The sequence below is a fragment of the Microtus pennsylvanicus genome, chromosome 12 (assembly GCF_037038515.1).
Source record: "Microtus pennsylvanicus isolate mMicPen1 chromosome 12, mMicPen1.hap1, whole genome shotgun sequence".
NCBI lineage: Eukaryota > Metazoa > Chordata > Mammalia > Rodentia > Cricetidae > Microtus > Microtus pennsylvanicus.
This window is the reverse complement of record NC_134590.1, coordinates 53,314,266-53,334,620: the sequence shown is the minus strand read 5'-3', so window position 1 is coordinate 53,334,620 and position 20,355 is coordinate 53,314,266. Positions and strand designations below refer to the sequence as shown.

The 20,355-nt window shown below is 41.2% G+C and overlaps 1 protein-coding gene across 13 annotated transcripts in view; it reads right to left on the bottom strand.

Annotated features, from left to right (window-relative positions):
• Ldb2 (LIM domain binding 2) overlaps positions 1-20,355 on the bottom strand; it is a 337,438-nt gene that overhangs the window by 50,657 nt on the left and 266,426 nt on the right. For all 13 annotated transcript variants that reach the window (XM_075943653.1, XM_075943660.1, XM_075943650.1 and 10 more), the window contains exons 3-5: positions 14,640-14,812; positions 7,830-7,952; positions 5,424-5,507 (exon numbers count right to left, since the gene is read on the bottom strand). In XM_075943653.1, coding sequence (XP_075799768.1) covers positions 5,424-5,507; positions 7,830-7,952; positions 14,640-14,812 — 380 coding nt within the window. The remainder of the gene's footprint in view (positions 1-5,423; positions 5,508-7,829; positions 7,953-14,639; positions 14,813-20,355) is intronic.

The following is a 20,355-nucleotide window of genomic DNA, read 5'->3' as shown; positions in this document are numbered from 1 at the left end:
TACAGCAAAGCACACTCGGTTTCCTGGAGCACTAATCCAGGGTCGGGAAAGGACTCTCCACATGCTCTGTCACTGTCACGCTGACCCGTGACACAGATGCTGGGATGCGTAATGGACAGAACCCTTCACCCGTGCAGACGGCAGGGCTCTGAGAAGCGAAGGCACTCGATAAATATCATAAAATAATCAATGACAGTGGTGGAAGTTAGACTCTGACCTACCGCACACGGGCCTGATATTTATATAAATGTTTATATAAATATAAATGTTAACTTCCCCATGCGTCGGCTTCTAATGAAGTCTTCGTGGCTATTTTGCCAGACATCACATTCCTAACTGTCAGAGGAAGAAACTGAGGATCAGGGAACTTAAGCGGCTTGCTCCAGACCATAGCGACGAGAACGGAACTGGTAGTCTAGCCCTCTGTCAGGAAAGACAATGAAGAGGAGCAGGCGTGACGGAGTTCAAGGGAAAGCATTAAAGAATTTGAGGATGGCTTCACGTTTCACATTAGATAATTAAACAAACATTGTCACCATCCATACCTGAGTGTCTGCGGCTATTATAAATGGTTACTATGATGCCATTGTTCACTAGACAATAATAAGAAACCGTATGTTGGGTTTGGAGAGATGGTTCAGCACTTAAGAGCGTTTGCTACTCCTGCAGACGATTTGAATTCAGTTTCCAGCACCCACAATGACCTGTAACTACAGCTTGAGGGACATCCGACACCTCTGGTCCCTATAGGCACCTACACTCATGTTCACAGAGCCCAGCACAGACATATACATATATAATTAAAAGTAAAAACTAAAATGTAAATATTTTTTAAAAGGAAGTCACATGCAATCCAATTGCATGAAAGCAGAAATTGTGCATATGGATGGATCTAGAGTTAGAGAATATACAAAAGGAATGTCGCTTAGTTAAGACTCGGGATAATAATTGCCTTAGCATTCTGTCAAGTATAGCCCTTAAAACACAAAATATATCTCACAGCTGCTAAGAAAACCAGACCAAGGGAAGTAGACAAAATAAATTACTCACTTAAAAAAAAAATCTGTTCTTCAGAGTGGAAGAATGCCTTCCCAAAATAACGACGGGGGAGTGATATTTAGTGTAAAACTTTCTAATGAGAAAAAGCAAAAAATTGACACTGGAAAGTCAGAGTCAGTCTCTATGCGGGAATTCTGCACATTAGAGAGACCTAGAGGTTCCTTTTAGTCTTCAATACCATCCTACCCTCTTCTCTGCTGCTTTGTTTCCATGGTGAAATTCTAGGAGTGACTTTGAAAATTAATCATACAGGTTTTTTTTTATTTTTTATTTTTGCTGTCACTCAAAATCAAATCTATCATTTAACAAACCATCTGCTAACTGTTCACTCAAGCGACATTTCCCTGGAACTTAGGAGAGTTCACGTGGCTTAGACCTTGGAACAGGAGCTAAGGGAGTAGAGTGAGGGTCTGTCAAGAAGACCTGCAGTAACCCAGCTTTGACCATGTGCTGAGGACTCCAGGGAGGTTAAGGGAGAGACCCTGTGTAAAGTATAGAAGAATACATCCTCACTGATGAGAAAGTCTGGCCTGGGATACTTAGATGGGAGAGAAGGGTAGAAATTGTGTGACGGACAGTGAATCAGATTGTGTAGGGGCCTGGAAAGAAGAAAGCATAACCCATTTGCTGAAGATTCTGATGGCTGCCATGCTACAGGGGCTGGCTGCACCTCTTCCTATCAGGACCATCGTCCATTCCCACCAGTAGACTGGCGGAGTTGTGGTGCGAAACACACGGTGCCCCAGCAGGCTGCCTCAGTTCAACTTCCTCGTTCCGCCATGTGGTATGGAAAGCTGGGTGACTTACATCACGTATGTATCTTGTCCGTAGCTCATTTTCTCCTGAGGATGGTGACCATGGACAAGACTTCTAGACTTCTAGGTCGGGAGGTTTGTGGTACAGAACCTGGCACATTGCCAGCCCCACACTGAAATGGTAGCTTGGGAGAGTTCCCCTACTCTAGGGGGTTCCTGACTTCATAGTCAGGAGAGAGGGTCAGCCCTTATCCACATTCCCAGCCTTCAGGACTGTAGAGTGTGGTGACCTGGAGCGTCCTGGCTGCACAGTGAAAGTGGATCATTTACAGATACCTGGGAGAGGCCAGGGAGGGGAGATGGGGAAAATCTTGGTCCTTGTCAATTACATTCAAAGCAGCTAACAGATGTCACCAAGAGTCTGCCCAGGATCTCACCAGAGGATTAGTCACAGAATCTGGACCAGCTCCAGAGTCCCTGATCCCCATGCAGGCCAGCTGAGGCCAGGGCATGGAAGGCAGTTCTTCTGAGATGGGGCATCTATAGCTTTCACTTCTTCTGGTCCCTTATGAGAGATAGCGTAGTGGAGAAGGGAAGCTAGGTGGGGTCTGTGCCTAGGGCTATAACAAATGCGCCATCCCTTTTTCAGCATCTAATGAAATGATCATATGATTTTTTTCTTTCAGTTTATTTATATGGTGGATTACATTGATAGATTTTCATATGTTGAACCAGCCCTGCATCTCTGGGATGAAGCCTACTTGATCATAATGGATAATTTTTCTAATGTGTTCTTGGATTCGGTTTGCCAGTATTTTGTTGAGGATTTTTGCGTCGATGTTCATGAGTGAGATTGGCCTGTAATTCTCCTTCCTGGTTGAGTCTTTGTGTGGTTTTGGTATCAAAGTAACTGTAGCTTCATAGAAGGAGTTTGGTAATGTCCCTTCTGTTTCTATACTGTGGAATACATTAAGGAGTATAGGTATTAGGTCTTCTTGGAAGTTCTGGTAGAATTCTGCATTGAAACCATCTGGTCCTGGGCTTTTTTTGGTAGGGAGGTTTTTGATAACCTCTTCTAATTCTTCGCGACTAACAGGTCTGTTTAGATTGTTCACCTGGTCCTGGTTTAACTTTGGACAATGGGGATGTTCTATCGGGAACTCACCAAGGCCAGCTGGCCTGGGTCTGAAAAAGCCTGGGACAAATCCGGACTAGCTGAACATAGAGGACAATGAGGACTACTGAGAACTCAAGAACAATCGCAGTGGGTTTTTGATCCTACTGCACGTACTGGCTTTGGGGGAGCCTAGGCAGTTTGGATGCTCACCTTAGGAGACCTGGATAGAGGTGGGCGGTCCTTGGGCTTCCCACAGGTCAGGGAACCCTTATTGCTCTTAGAGCAGATGAGGGAGGGTGACTTGATCGGGGGAGGGGGAAGGAAATGGGAGGCGGTTGCGGGGAGGAGGCAGAAATCCTTAATAAATAAATAAAGTAATAAAATAAATAAATAAATAAATAAATAAATAAACTGAAAGAAAAAAAAAACAAATGCGCCATCCCCAGGTACAGCTACCCACCCACATAGCCCGCCACACCCAAGCATAGCTGGTTTGAATGCCGCATTAAGAGGCTTGGGGACAGAGTTCAGGTGCCTGGCTGAGGGCACGCGTGCCTCCTACCCTACTGGGCAGAATTTGCACAATATTTCAGGACTGTTATGACTGTGAGGGTGATGGATGAGTTGGTGGGGAGCGCAAATGATTCTGCCTTTTGCCAGGTCTGGTTTTGGTTCCAGATGCTTTAGGCTATAGAGAGGATCTTCTCTGTCAATCCAGAACCAGGATTCTTCCAGAACTTCCTCATCATGAAATAGTTTGTCCAGTCCAGCAACCAGTCAGACAAGACCTACCCTCTCACTCCTCCTGGCTCCTCACTGGGAATACTGAGTACAAAACCTGCCCAATTCTCAGATGGCTTACATATGCCCCACCTTCTGGTGTAAATTCTCTTTTCTGTATAATGGAAATGTCCTGCCCTGTCCTTTGATTTTCATGTTTCTAGCTTCCCCCACTGCACTCATGAATCACCTTTCACATGAAGCCTTCTCGAGAATGACTTTTCTCCCTGAAGTGTTTTTGTTTCCTTCTGGAAACTTCCATGGTGGTATTTACCGCTCTGCACTGTCTTCTTTTAATGCGTCTCATCCCGTAGGGAAGAATTTCTTAGTGGCAGAGGATAGCTTTTTTTCTTTGTGTCTTCCGTGTCTAGAAATATGTGAGTGAAACGGAAGACCACTTCCACCACAAAGAGGAGTGAGCCTGGCCAAGGCCGACTGTGTTTCAGCAGCTGCAAGGCTTGTACCCAGCACATGCAGAGCACAAAACAGAACCCACAGACCCCAAGAAAACTGGCAGGGAGAGAAGCCAAAGCATCAGCTCTGCTGGGAGGGAAGCCCTGGTGAGTCAAATTGCTGCACAGTAAGGAGATAATGTATCGGGGGCAAAGTGGCCACCACTTTCTCAGGATTCTGGAGCACAATGCTCATTTTGTGAATGAAAGCAGATATGCCACTGGTAACTTGACTATTGGAATTCTACATCAAACCGGTGTGATGGCTGTAACTCATTTAGAACAAATATGGAGGCTCCTAGTATTGGATAGGTAAGACATGTTGTTTAAAACACTTAATATTTAAAAATAAAAACAAATTATATCAAAACAAAAGCAAAAACAATAACAACAACAACAAAAACCAAACCAATGCCATGATAAACAGAGAATTTCTAAGGCCTAGAAATGCCTGTATCCCAGCACTGAGTCTACTTTGTTCAGGAGATTCTATAGCTCTGGTTACTTGCCTCAAGTGGCACACTGATTCCCTTAGGAGGAGTTGAGTCCAGGATGAACACATAGAGGCAGTAAATTCAAACAATACTACATTAGAAAGTGGATACAACTTCATAAGTACTGCCAAAACATTTATAGAATAAGGATATGGCTTCCATTTGAGTAATGAATTCTAAGGGTTACACAACTGTATGAGCAAAGTCAACCTTGAGTGCAGATCTGATGCTTTGTTAATTATTAATTAAACCTCAACTTCTACTACTACTATACCTACACACACACACTCACTCGCTCTCTCTCACATACACAGAAACCACAACACACCAAACAGCAGGGGGCATAGAATATGCATCTCTGCAGTGTATACTTGGTTTTACTAATTAATTAAATAATTAACTAAATAAAAATTAGCACTTGGAATAGAATCCAGGGCCCCTCATGTGCTAGGGAAACACTCCACCATTGAGCTATATTATATACACAGGTCTCTTACTATAATTTTTATTTTAATTTGAGGTAGGATCTCATTAAGTTCCCAAGGACAGCCTTGAACTTATTCTATACCCCACAGAGCCTTGAACTTACCATCCTCCTACCTCAGCCCCTTAAGCAGCTGGGATTATGGTCTGTTTACCCAGCCTAGCTTATACTTCATTTAACTCTTTGGTTTAGCATACATTAGACAACAAACAAGCAAACACACAAAAAAAACTAAAGTTCCTTTTCCAAATTCAATAAAGGAATAGAATCACTCAGTCTTACCCTGAGGTAGTTGAGGGTAAAGTTTGTTAGACCCATCCTGGTAATATTTTTGGACAGCTGATCCAGGACCTGAGGATCTTGTGCCTAAACAGAGGAGAGGGAGGAAAAATTACATATTTCACTTCTATGAGATGATCTCATGAAAACATTAGACTATGTTGTCGCTGCCGAGACACGCACTCTTGACACAATTGACCTGTCTTGGGGGTAGAGATTGCTGGAGAGAATTTAAGTTACATCTGGAGGTCATTTCCATCTAGTACTCAAGGACATTTTGAAATTATTTCTGCAAGACTAGAAAACCAAACTGCCTCAGATGAGCATTTGATCCAAAAGAAAAAGACATTGCTTTCTCTATAAGAGACCCTGGCTCTGTGTCTTCAGATGGAAGTCCCTGAGCTCTGCCGGAAGAACTCTAGTCTGAACCACAGAAAGAGATGTCTCTGAACTTGGCAGAGCCATGCTTCTTCCTTGCTGACTTCCCTGCTGAGATAGGGGTGGTATTTTTACCATCCAGGATGTAGGATGCATTTGAAAACTTGCAGCTATCACAAAAATATATGATGCAATAATATATCGTGCCAAAATCCAATATATATGTTTTCAGAGTATGTGAAGAAATAGAATTTTAGAACCCCCACCTCACTAAACTGAGGTTTAAAATCATGTTCTCAATGTCTTTCTTCCTATGGGATGAAAAAGATAGATATCACATTTTTCAAAGTATCATGAGATATAAAGTGTCACAGATCAGCCCAAATATTATATTTGGACAGGCCCCCAACAAAAAAAAATTTCATTGCATATGAAAGTAAGTTACATGATTGATCCTCTTCACTCTGCTTCTTTCTCATCAAATTCATTCCATGCATAGGGAGAGTTAATTAAACAGGCTTTTCTTCATATCTGTGCTTACAAGACCACATCAGGTATAACTAATAGAACCTTATTCTTGCCTGTGATTTTTGTTCAGTGAAACTATCATTCTTATTTGTAATCATAGATAAAAATATAGATGAAAATGACTATGGAGTAACAGTTTCCAGTCAATTTTGAAATAGAGTCTTATGGACATTGACCCTCTATGGGAAGATCTGAATCTATGTGGACTCAAGTTGTGCCATGGGTAACAACAAGCAGCTTGTATTGTAATTGGACAGCAACCAATGATGGAAGGATGTTGTTCCAATGTTTCTGCTGCTGCTGAGAACAGATCAACAACATCTACTGACATCCTAAATGACCCAAGCATCATTCTGAATGTTCTGCAGTCGTTAACTCTTGAGTCTCAAGCCAGGTCTCCAAGGCACACTCAGAACCACACCACTGTATGGATGAAGGACTACAAGTCCAGGGACATCATATCAGTTATACAAGGCTCTCATGAGCGGCAATATGGCATCATGAGCTCTTCATGTACGACCTCAGCTCTCATCCACACTCTTCTGGTGCTTTCTGGGGTATTTTGAGAAGAAAAGTAATGTTGGCAAACCAAACTTCTTCCGGAAGGGTGGGAGGTGTCACACTTGCTTTGAAAGTGCTGATGGAGTTGAAGCATGGTGAATCTGAAGGAGTGGAAATAGGCGTGGCACAGCAGAAGGCCGGATGTCACCAGAAAGGCAGAGGTAAGGTTAATAGGTAGGGAGGACCGGGGTGAGATCAGAGGTCTAGAGAGAGAGCATGAAGTCCAAAGCTGGGGACAGAGTTTTGAATTCAGAACTAAGTGGATCACAACCTTGGTTTTGCCATATTCAGATTGAAAGACATTAGACCATCTCCTTCCTTACTTTGGAAATAATAATAGTTAATAAGCCAACCCCTGAGTGATAGTTACATATTAAGTTTTCAGCAAAAGTTTTGGTTTAATAAATTCTGTAAATGGAATCTGCAGTTACTTTGTTCTCTTTTGAATTCTCAGGGCCGTGAATGCATCAGGTCATGAAGTCTGATTCTGTTGCATGTCCCTGTCCCCATTCCAGCCATGTGTCATGGTACCATGTTTAGGAAGAACCAATAGATCCAGAGGATAGGAGCCTCACTTCTGGTCAGGTGGTTCTAGTCAGAACTGGAAGCTGCTCCCACTTCCTGTTTTAGTTCACATTCTCATTACAGGTAAGAGATTCATACACCCAAATAGAAAAATATCTGCTACAGGGTTACTGCAGTCGAAGAAAATAAAAACCATTCGTCAAGGGAAACTTCCTAACATGAAAAACCTCTCACAAGCTTGGAAACAAAGGAAGCAAAAAAGAACCTATGCATTCAAATGATTGAGGGGAAGACTGAATACTTAGAACTCCTTGTCTAAGGTGTAGGGATAGCGGGACTTTGTTCAGACAGAGCAAACTGTGTTTCCCTGGTGAGTATGAAGCAGAGGGAATAAGAAGAAAAGAGACTATTACTTACGTGCATGGCTAGTATGCTTCTGGGGACCAGCTCCCTGTACTGTCTGATGGTAAAGTGCCACGTTTTTATTCTCATGAGGTCATCAAACGTGAACTCCAAGATCAGCCTGCCTTCTGTGCATACCTAGGGGTGACAAACAGCACACTCATTTGCTATGCAGTTCATACAAGCAATAGTTTGTAACTCATATCAACTACCCAAATATAGTGTCCGCTGAGGTCCTCAGGCAGTGTACCCATGATACACAGGGACAAGTATCAGCTCTATCATCAACAGGTTCAGAAGGTTGCTCAGTTGCTTACTAGCCACAAGTACCAGTCACTCTACTACCAATGAAACTTTTCATGATTCTGAATTTTCATCTTAGAAACATCCATCTCCTAGCGATATTAGTTCAAAGTCCACCTTCTCTGACCGCCTTCATTTTCATGGGTGCCTCAGCCATAGTATTTATTTATCTGTTTGTTTGCTTGTTTGTTCTACATTCCCTTCCCTCCTTTCCTCTCATTGCCTTCCCTCCTCCCCTCTGTATCCCTCAATTCACTACTCCTCTCTTTCTGTTCAACAAGGGGCAAGCATCTCATGGGTATCACAAAGCATGACATACTAAGTTGCAGTAAGACTAAGTACCTCCTCTTGTATTAAGGCTGGGCAAGGCAACCCACCGTGAAGAATAAGTTCCCAAGAACCAGCCAAAGCATTGGGGTCAGGCCTTGTTCCCACTGCTAGGAGTTCCACAAGTAGACCAAGTTATACAACTGTCACATATATGTAGAGGGCCTTGCATGACCCCGTGCAGGCTCACTGGTTGTTGGTTCAGACTCTGTGAGTTCCTATGAGCCGGATTAGCTGTTTCTGTGGGTTTCCTTGTAATGTCCTTGACCCTCTAGCTCCTACAATCCTTCTTCCCACTCTTCAGTGGGATTCCCTGAACTTAGCCAAATGTTTGGCTTTGGGTCTCTTTTCTGTTTCCATCAGTTACTGGATGAAGGCTCTCTGATGACAACTGAGGTAGTCACCAATCTGATTATAGGAGATGGCCAGTTCAGACTAGGTATCCACAATTGCTAGGATTCTTAACGGGGGTTATACTCATGGATTCACAGGACTTTTCCTTACATAAGGTCTCTATCTGACTTCAAAATGCTCCCCAAATCTTTGGTTTCCCTAATTTGGGAGAAAGTTTCCCATAAGATAATGGGACAATAATTCACACTCAGGTATGAATTATTACAAAGTTACCCATCAAGTGTTGTAATTTGAGCGGCGGGCTGCGTCCCCAGCACCCGGCCGCCACCACGGCTAGCTTTACCAGAAATAATTACACGGAAACTGTATTCTTTTAAACACTGCTTGGCCCATTTCTATCTAGCCTCTTCTAGGCTAGCTCTTGCACCTAGACTAGCCCATTTCTAATAATCTGCTGTAGCCCACGAGCTGGCTTACCAGGAATGATCTTAACCTGCGTCTGTCTGGAGTGGGAGAATCATGGCGACTCCTTGACTCAGTTTCTTTCTCCCAGCATTCTGTTCTGTTTACTCCACCTACCTATGTTTTAACCTACGAGGGCCAGCCAAGCAGTTTCTTTATTACTTAACCAATGAAATCAACAGATTGATATATGACACTCCCACATCAATCAAGAGTGGGTCTTCATTTCCAAAGGGGAATTCCAAAGTGTAATACTCAATCCAATGCAACAATACCAGTTATTGATACATGGAAAATAGAGGGCTGTTTAGAAAATACACTGATCACATCAACAGTGGCAAGTCCTGTTTATATTACATAAAGGGATGGCTAGTCTCTCACCTTCCTAAGAACATATGTGATTAATAAAGCAACAGAAGGCCAGAGTCTCTCTTTCCTTATAATCGGTGACAAATGCATTTTTAACTTTTCATATTCGTACTATTCTTAGCACAATGACTTTGAAAGGGAAGAAAGTAATACAAAACAGCACACACATTAGCACACACATTATTTTCTTGTTCACAGTTTATAACAAGCTTTCACGAGCTATCGATAATCTTTCTCCTCTTGAAATAATACAATTTTGGAAGTTCTGACAGTCACAGGCAATAATGGGGGCTTTCCAAGTACTCTGATGGGAGTAGATGGCTTCTTTATACAATCTAAACCTTTTGGCATCATAGCCACGAGTGTTATGGGAGCAGAAATGGAGATGTCATCAGTGTTCCCAAACTATTATTCCACACACATCTGGAGCACTGGAATTAGTGTATCCAAAGTTTTCAACAAAGTACCATGAAGACTAAACCAATGAACTTCTTACCCGCACCATCAGGATGTTAATGTTATAGCAATCACCTGCAGTGGCAGCTTTCACAGAAGGGAGGGTTGTGATAGTCAACTATTAATGGGAAAACCCACATTTGCAAGGCTCTTAGAAATGGTATTATTGGATGGTCAAACAAATATTAACCTGGCTAAATTTTAGGTTTATTATTACTGTTGTTGTTATTGTTATTATCACATAATCTGCTTGGTTTCTTTCTGTCAACCACAGGGTCAGGGCAGATGAAGGCTCTGGTTTGCTTCTACTAGAACCAAGCTTCACGATGAGAACATCAGCAGACAGTCTTGAGGTACTGCTCATCTGAGCATCTGCAAGGCCAAGGTCAAGTGTGTCTTTTGTTTACTATGACACAGCAAACTAGTTGGGCCTTCTTATGCAGACAAACTGTCTCGGGCCTACAAAACAAAAAATTGCCACAAGTCTTGGTCTCCCTTCATAGTCAAATGCGTCCACTTTATCCAGGGCACACTAAGGGAAAGTGGGAATCCTGAAAATCGTGCTCCAGTTCATTACAACAGGTTTATTTTTAGAGGAAATTAAATGTCTTTCAAAAGTGAAAGACAGAGGAAAATTTTGGTCATTGCTCTTTTCTCGAAGAGATTATACATGCAGAACCATCAGAAGACTTGGGGAGACGACCCCCCCTTCTGTAATGGAAGCTAATTAAAACCAAAGGCTTTGTGGTTTGTTTTCTATGCAACCACCAGGAACCATACCAGAGGTACATATGAAGGAATGTATGACTCCTTTGTTAGAAAGTATTTTAAAAAAATAAGCATAGCTAATAAAATAGAAGTAATGTTTTTCTCATTTCAAAAATATCTGTATTCACTTATTAACGAATACAGTTAATGCAGCTTTTATCTAATGCTGGCCTTTAAAAAAAAAACAAAAAACCCTGCCTTTCTGTTGGAATCCAAAAATCAAAAGGGTCCCCAATTAAGAAAACATTTTCTGTTGTGCTGAATTCATGTTACCGTACTGTGAGCTCTGACATTTTGTTTCTGTGGTAACCAAAATCAGCTGATTAGTTGGCATGGCAACAGAAAAGATGTAATCCCAGCAGACACACTCTAATCAATGCCCCCAGCACAGATGGTCTCCGGAGGATCAACAAGAAAGAGGCTGGCAGGCATTCGGTCGATCACGTGCTAGCTTGAGACTAGGCCAGGAACAAGAAAAGTAAAAAAGAACATTTCTCAAACTACCCAGTAGCTTTTTAACCCCTTCCTGTCTCTTACTAATGAAGTAATATTGACCACAGCATTGTATAATTCAACGGTTCCCACACAGCTTCTGAGACAATTCGTGCATTTTTTAAAAAGTGGTAATGTTTAGTTTTCTATCTTTATATGTGAACAGCATGAGGAGAATAGAGAATGCTATTTAAATACTATTTAAAAAGAGATCTCTGAATTTTACCTAGAGATATCACATATATAAATGTGTATTAAGAAGATATGGTCCTTAACACAGAGAGGAAAAATTATATTCTATAATGTGATACGCCGGGTAAGGTAAGCATAGGGAAGCAATTGTCAAAAAATCCACTTGAATAGCGTTTGCTTAGAGGAAACGTATTTAATGTGCTTCCAGGTTATATCTAGTAGTAAATAATTTCATAATAAATAGTTGAGAGGAGAAAACCTTCATAAACCCATGGTGGCAGGAGTGATGAAGGTATCCATCCAGCAGTGTCTGTGACTACTGTTTCAGTTTGCAAAACCCGAGAATGTGGCATTTATAGTGCCTCTCTCGGTATCCTCTTCACATCCTTGAATATAACTCAAGAGTCTTTGACTCTGCAAGGCTCCCGGCATGCCTTTCTGATTATTAAGCCTTGTTTTCCATTTGATTTGAAATTGAAAACATAAAAGAAAGGCTTTATTATGTGCATTTAAAAATTCCAATTACATATTTATCCTTAATCTATAATGTTCCTGGTATCAGGAAATTACAAAATGCTCAGTATACCCCTGAGGATTATTTAATATCTCTGTTGATTAGGACTGTAACTGATTTCTGATTCACTAGTTGACCAAATTTTCATAAAAGCAACTCAGCGCCATTGGGTCAAACGCTATTTGGGGAGAAACAGCTTAGTGATCGCCTAAATTAGAACAATGTGAGCTGCCGACACATAATGAGCTAAATAACGCGAGGACTAAGACCAAAATGTCAGCAGCTGCTTTAGAATTCCCTTTCTTCGTGGTACCAAAAAGCCATTGGCTCATTGTTTGTTTAAAATAGCCATAGTGCTTTATTACCCGAAACAGAATTATTTTTAATTAACATAAGAACACAAGGAAAATTAGGAAGATTCTTAGAGTAGTATAGCAAGCATCAAGGGGTGAAGGGAGGGAGTGGGAACAAAGAAAAAAAGGGATGGATGGATGGAGGGAGGGAGAGAGAGAGAAAAAAGAAAAATGAATCCTTTGAATCATATCAAATTTCCTAAAAATAAATGTGCATAATTAGCATCTGGATTAAGTCCCTATAATGAAACTACATGTCCTAGAAAGAGATATATATTTCATCAGAGTATTGAAATATTCATTACAGGAATAGGCAAATAATACTGCCTGCCTTAAAGCTGGATGACATGGGTGGTCCGAATAATTGATGCTCTCAGAGCCAAGGGAGCCGTGTTCAGGTCTTTCTAGTGATTGCCTTGTTTCCTTGGGAAAAAAAAACCCCACTGGACTCCTGGGGAACAGAGGGGACATTCAGGAAGAAGAATGCAGCCAAGAGGAAAACCTCTGTCTTAACTAGAATGAAAATAACACTTCATGGTTCTTCTTGGGTTCCTCAGAAGAGACAGATTGGCCTAACACAAGTCTAAAACATTCCATACGACAGCATCAGGGCAGCTCAACATGTTCATTTATGAATTAGGACCTGACCTGAGAAGGAATGAAATTGACTAAATATTTTTTTTTAAAAAGGCTGTCACAAAATGGCTTTTAAAGTTTTCAGTGGCTGCAGACATTAAGCACAATTTCTGAATGATGGAAAAATTTTAATTATCACGTTTTGTTTCTCTCAGAGCATAAGGAGATAGTGTTTTTTATTTGAATCAGCTAAAAGTGTTAACATTTGGGGGGCTCTCCCTGCGCTGCTCAGACCTGGTAGTCATAAAAGGGAATTGGGTCTGTGCGTGCATCCTATCTATATGGTTATGAAAATATCCTTTATCTTCAGAATGGAGTAAGTCATGGGCAAATTAAACCTTCATTCCAATGGCCATTTCCTCCCATAAGCAAAACTCTCTTCCCAGCACAGACTTCAGTATTCTTATGATGCAGTTCTCTGAAGAATTCCTTTCCACCCTGTTAAAGTATTAGGCAGAGAAAACTCCCACTCCTTACCATATTAAAAAAAATCCTATTGTCAAAACCAAGATGTCACGGGGTCAGTGATAGCTGATGGCTTGCCTTTGGATTGCATCACCTGGTCCCTTTAGCATCACACACCATCATGGGCACTGAGAAGACTCACGCCCCACTGTGGCAAGTGGTGCTGATAAAAAACACTGATTTATTATTCTTCAAGCAAATTATACCAGCAGCACCTCTCCAGTTTTGCAGTTTGATTTTTGGTAATTAACCCTGATAATCTAACACCTTGTAGGCAGAGAGGGCTGTCGTCTGTGTTTTGTTCTAAAAGAGATAGCTGCTATCTATTAATGAAATAAATGCATGCGGAATTTTAGTCTATATTGAATGAGCAAGTATTCATTAAAGCAAGTATCTGTGGGGCTGACAGACAGCTCATGGGCAGAGCTTTGTGTTTAGCATATGCAAGGCCCTGAGTTCAATGCTTAGCACATCAAAGATAAATAAACAATTAACTTCTGTTTACTAGATTCTGTGACTCACTGGCCATTACTGTTCCTCCCACTTGGAAGGGGATATACACGGGTCGTGTGTTAATACTACCGAGTGGTCCTCAGTGAGGGGGATAGTCCACATGCTGGTATTCTAGCCGTGGCAGAGATTACAGGTGGAAAATGTATAGAAGATGATGCTGAGTCCCTGCCCCTTCTTTTTTACATTTCATACCCTTCATACACTGTGAACTTGGCCTCAAATCCTGTGTTGTCTGCCCGCCCCTCGCTTCTTTGCCTCGCCTCTTAGTTTTGTAACTAGCTTCTATCTCTGCTGTGCTCAAGGCTGAGTTGCTTGGCTGACACACTTTGCAATTCTAGAATCTCTGAAGCCCTGAGGAAGCATCCTAGCCCTGTTGGCCCCTTTGGTTTGCAGATAACTGCCAGATAATAGTTCAGGTGTAACTAGTGAAGTGTCCCCTTTGTTTGTTCACATTTAAAATTTCTTAACACTTAAAAATAACCAAGCCCAAATACTGCGTGAATTCTTTCAGTTACCAAAGGTTTATTTGCATAGAAAAGAAAGCCTCTGTCAGCTGTTAAACTGAAGGAGCAGCTGAACTCCTTTCCTCTTAGGTCTGTCTGTACCCGAGCCTGGCCATACCTTGGTGAACATGGGCTTCCCGTGCTGTGTGACCATGGCACACTGGTCGCAGTCTACCGTGATGGATGAGTTGTGGTAAGACTCCTTTGAGTGTTTGAGGATGTAATACAGGTCGGTCACCCCTCCTTCGAACACGGTGCTAAAATAACGGGGGATGAGTGTCCTGCCGATAGCTGCAAGAGAAACAGAGAGGAGCAAGCCATGAACATGCAGAGCCAACCAATGCTATGAACCCACACCCACTCAGTGGCCACCTGGAGCCAGGCATCTTCAGAAACATTCCAGGAGCCATTTCTCTTTCTAAACAGCCATGACCCATCTGGGTTGTAAGAAATAAACTATAATCCCTAACTATTTGAGGAAAATGGGACCACCATCTCGCTGAGGTTTATGTCTACTGAAACCAAAAAAATAAGAGTTAATAGTTGGAAAATAATGGGAACAGTGCACTTATACTTGGAGCCTCATATACGTTTCTGAGTGAACATATTTTATGAAAAACAAATGCCAGACAACCTGTTTGGCTTGTCCAATGTGCTGTTTACAACTTAATTACCCAACTATGTGTTTTTGGTTTTATAAGTAGCAGGAGTATAAATTTTAATACCACACTGCCTTTTAGTTTGTGAAATATATTAGTATTTTCTCTTCGGGTTTTCAGGAAACAAAACAAAACAGGAAATAATTAATTAAGACCCAAAAAGGTGACAAGAAAAACATTGGTATGAAGTCACAGGATTTGTAAGCAGTCTTGAACCCCACATATGCAACATCAATAAACCCGCCTTTCCCAGTGGTGTGTCAAGCTGAGAGGATCTCTGATAAGTAACCTCATTCCATTCAGGCATCATAACCATATGGATTCTGCTTTTTCTCTTCGCTTTTGTGCTAGATAAAATAATTACTACACTAAAGGACCCAGTTCCGGAGAACCTAGTACCTCTGCTTGCTCTAAATTCGTCTCCTCTATTCCACGGAGTTTGAGCATTTCTAGTAGCTGGACTTTGAGCATTTCTAGTAGCTGGACTTTGAGCATTTCTAGTAGCTGGACTTTGAGCATTTCTAGTAGCTGGACTTTGAGCATTTCTAGTAGCTGGACTTTTCTGATCTATGAGGCTTCCCGGCACAGGACTAGCCATCGCTTCAGTAGCGATTTGAAATCCTCTTACAGAGGAAATCCCAACTCATAATATCAGGAATGTTGCTTCTGTTCAGATTTTAAAGGCAAAGTCCTAAAGATCACTCCCAAGTAATCCAAAGTTTGTTTTTTGTTTAAATAAATCTCTCCTATTCACTATATAATACCTCCCAAAGACAAAAATAATATTTCGGATAAACCATCAATAAAAGCTTTAGCTAGGAAAGATCACACATCATTTTCTGAAATTTAGAATATTTAATTTCATTTTAAAAGCATAACTGTTAATCCACTCCATGTGGGTCTATAGCTCTTTTGTACACGGACTTGGGGAAAATAAGTTTAAAGAGAATCTTTTGCCCAACTGTTCTGTTACTTGATCCTTAAAGAAGCCACATTCATACGACAAACCTTTGGATAATTTATGCCATTGTTATTGCTTCCTATTTGCAATAGTTAAGATCAATCAACAAGTGTGCGATAAGCGAGCGGTCCAGGAGCTCGGCGATGCTATCCCAAATAATCCTTAGACATACATTTCCTAAATACTCACTAATCCCAAATAGTGCAATTTCCTTCTCTGAATATCAAATTCAAATGAGAGTAATATGAGCCCAGCACATCTCCCAGCAAATGCATAGCTAATATTACAAAGAAAACTTTCCAGAGCCGAGGACCTTATTGTACTTCACCAGACAGATAAAATTAATTGAATGCACTTCAAATGTTCTAACTTAAAGCTAATTACCATAAATCAGCTCAAGTATTTTGACAATTTGGAATCTGTACTATTAAGAATAAATACACACCATAAAAGTGAAGTTGAAGGGTGAAATATTTCACTATAACATTCAAGGAATTGTCACATTAAAAAAGGTTATGGCAAATAATTGCCACTGGATTCATCGCATTGTAGTTTATTCTCTATAAATCATATAGAGTTTAATTGCTCGATCGCACACTTCGCTATATATTAACATAGCTTTAGTCCCAGGCTAAGAAAAAAAAAACTAATGGGAAGAAGTTTACATTCCCTTAACTTTACCCTTAAATTTGTAATGACTTTCTCAATCCGAGACAATGCCCAAGCCATACAGGGAACATATTTAGAATAAAACATGACTCCGTGCATTGAAAGGTTTCTAATATCTTAGGAAACGCCCTGGAGACTGGCATGTGTTATCACGCCCACTTTCTTTGTGAGACTGCCCTATTAGGTTTCCCAGGTGTGGTTCGGAACTATGCATAGAGTTCCTTTATCCACTGTGGGTGCCGCCCCTCAGGTGGCCCTGCTGAGCTATGGCAATGCTGTCTATGCCTGTTCTACTTTGTCTTTTCACATTTGGTGACTCTGGTCCCTGTGATCTGCTTCAGTTAATAGAATGTGGAATAGCTACCAAGTGTCAGTTTAGGTAACTCCTTAGGAAGAACTAGAAAATTCAACCGTGCTGCTTAGGGACTGTGCCCAGCTATTCTAACAGCCTATCGTGAGAAGCCCAGCCAGCAAGTGTGGAGAGGTCACCCGAAGAAGAGAGTCCTCTATCTGCCACCCAACATTAGGTTTCAGGAGGGAGACCATCTCAGAACTATTTCCAGATGATGTCATAGAGAGGAGAAACGAAATGCTCCCAACAAACTATTTCTTTGCAGAATGATGAATGAAAGGAAATAATTGCATTCCAGAATCGTTTCCTGAAGTAAACGGGCAGTGTTCCCTGTGTAAATCCTGGGCATATAGAAGCCCACACACAAAGAGAAAGCAAGGCAGCATATCATTGGTGGGCTGATTTGAGCCCTTATCTAGGCTGGAAGTCAATTTATGGACCGTGTGCCCTCCTGGCCCTCTCCCTTCTGTTCTTTCTTGTTCTTCTTCCTTTTCCCTTATTTTTCCTTCTTGTCTCAAGGTAGTTATGTTAACCTTCAGTCGTTTGCAAACAGAGAAGCTTGGTCAATGCAGCCTGTTCCAACATGGAAACGGTAGCAAACACGGATGAAGGGAAGGGACAGGGAGGACCAATGACAAGAGCTAACAGAGTATCTGCACACACGCTGTGCAAAGCTGCAGGGGATTAAGAGGGATGTCAGTGACTGTATTAGTTTCCCACTGCTGCTGTAACAAATCACCGCAAACACAGTGGCTTAAAACCTCACAAACATATTATCCTCTTACAGGAAAACGGGCAAACACAGGTCTCACTCAACTAATGAAACAGCATCAGCAGCTGTGGCTTCCCTTCAGGAGGCTCTGGGGAAGCTGTTTTCTTGTTTTGTTCTTTTCAGCATTTACAGGCTGCCTACGTTCTTTGTTTATAATTCTTTTGTCATCTGTAAACCCAGCAGCAGCAGGTGGAGTCCTTATAGGGCTTCATTTTCTTTTCTGTTTTCCTGGCTTCCATGTTTTGTGTTTGGTCCCTATCCATTACACTGGACCCACATAAACAGTCCGAAATAATTTCCCCCATTTCAAAGTCAATACTAATCAAACCAGGAAGGATGCTTTGGCCATATGAAGGAACTTTCACCGGTACAATAAATTAGGATATAGGTATCTTTGGAGGGACATTATTCTGTTTACCATAAAGAGGATGTGTGAAAAGAACACATATCCTATAAAAGAGCCAGTGACAGAAACACACATAACACACACACACACACACACACATACACACACGCGCGCGCGCATGCGCAAGTGCATGAGGGCATGCACACAAAATGCAGTTTATAAATTCTGTGTAGAGTTATGTGTGGTGGTTCACATTTATAATCCCAACATTCACAAAAGTGAGGAAGGAGATGTGTCGTAAGTTTGGGGCCAGGCTGGGCTACAGAGTGATGGTCTTTCTTCAATAAATGAATAAATAAATTGATAAAGCATGCAATGAATAGGACAGTGCACCAGAGCAAAATCCACGTATTCACCACCAACTCACTGTACAGTCATTCATTTGCTTTGTGAAATTTCTCTGAGCTTGGAGCAGGTGTAGAGCTCCGTGGTGGCGCCAGAAGCATGAATGCAGACCTTCATCCTATCTCTCAGATTCACTTCTATCAAGAGAATCAACCATTATCTAAGTGTGCAGTGTGATAATTCATAACGATTAAGCTTGAATTTGTGATTCTGAACTGTTCACCAATGTCTTCTGAATCCCAAGTCCAGTGCACAAGTTTATACCATGGAAGCACTCAGGTTAGCACATTCTACTGACGTATAAAACCATACAACCATACAGAACAATGTACCGAGCTCCTCTGAAGATCTAGGAATATTTCAGAGACTCAGTGATCTGCTAACTCATCAGCCACACCAGTTCTGACTTAGGTTCACATGCAGATACTGAACTTACTTTTTCTACCTGTGTTTTAATATCGGGAGTTAAAATCATTTAAATATTGATAGGTATAAATCTACACAGTCTTCCTATGGGAAGGCCTGAAGTTTTGTTTGAGTGAGATTAAGATTATAGCAGATAATAAAAAGGATTCTGTTTTCCTAACACATTTTGATCAAAGTCCCTCAAGTTAGGAAGCACCAGAGGGTTGAGAGTCAGGAACACAGGAAGATTTTCTGTTATGCTAGGTAATTGAAAAATACTATATATTATTTATGTGCATGTTCATGAAAGAAAAAAGGAAATCACATATTAAATTATTAATGGATTGGAATGTTTGCAAAGAAAGTTCAAATACTCAACTTTGTAGGTAAATATATTTATTTAGTCTGGGAATAGCTAAGGTTTATTCAGCGCTATTTTAGATGTGAAGACCTGGACTCAAGTGCCGTGTATAGTGTCTACTGTGTTTCCTTCTTGTTACCACTTAAACTCAACCACCGGAAGTCCTCCATGAGGAAGGTGCTAGATGTGTGGAAGCCAAACCCACTTTCTAGTCTGTCAGTCTTGGAGCTATCAGTAGATACATTGAGAATTCAAATTGTATAGGCTAGGTAAATAATCCAATTAGTAAATACCTGAAGTACAAGCATTGAGGATCTGAATATGATCCCTAGAGCCCACATTAAAAGTCCTGGGATGCATTGAAAGGCAGAGGCAGGAGGCTTCCTTGGGGGATGACTCAGCAACCAGCCTACATTGGTGAGTCCCCAGAGCCACTCTCAGAACACAAGGTAAATTATTGTCCTGACGATTAACGCCCAAGGTTGCCCTTTGGCCTTTTTGAGCCCACAGAGGCACATGCACTCCCCAAATAATAGTACTAGTGGGGAACTCAGTGAGAAAATAAAACCTGTTAAGGCATTCTTTCCAAAGCAGAAACCTCACCCTATAGAGCATTCTATCTCTGCTATTGATTATGGAAACTTTTCTCAACTTTCAGTGTTGTTTATAGGTAATTCACATGAGAAAATCATACACAGGAGGAACCATATGGGGAAATATTCAGACTGGTGATCAAAGTAAAATATTAAAATATTTTAAAAAATTTTTATAAGGTTGTAATAAAATAGAATGTGAAAATACTTTTAGAAAAGTGAATGTTGAGAATACTCATTATCTTGAATTCCTCAACTCATCTAAGTCGGCTAGGTGTGACTTGGTTTTGCAAGCTTCCTTCTTCAAACTA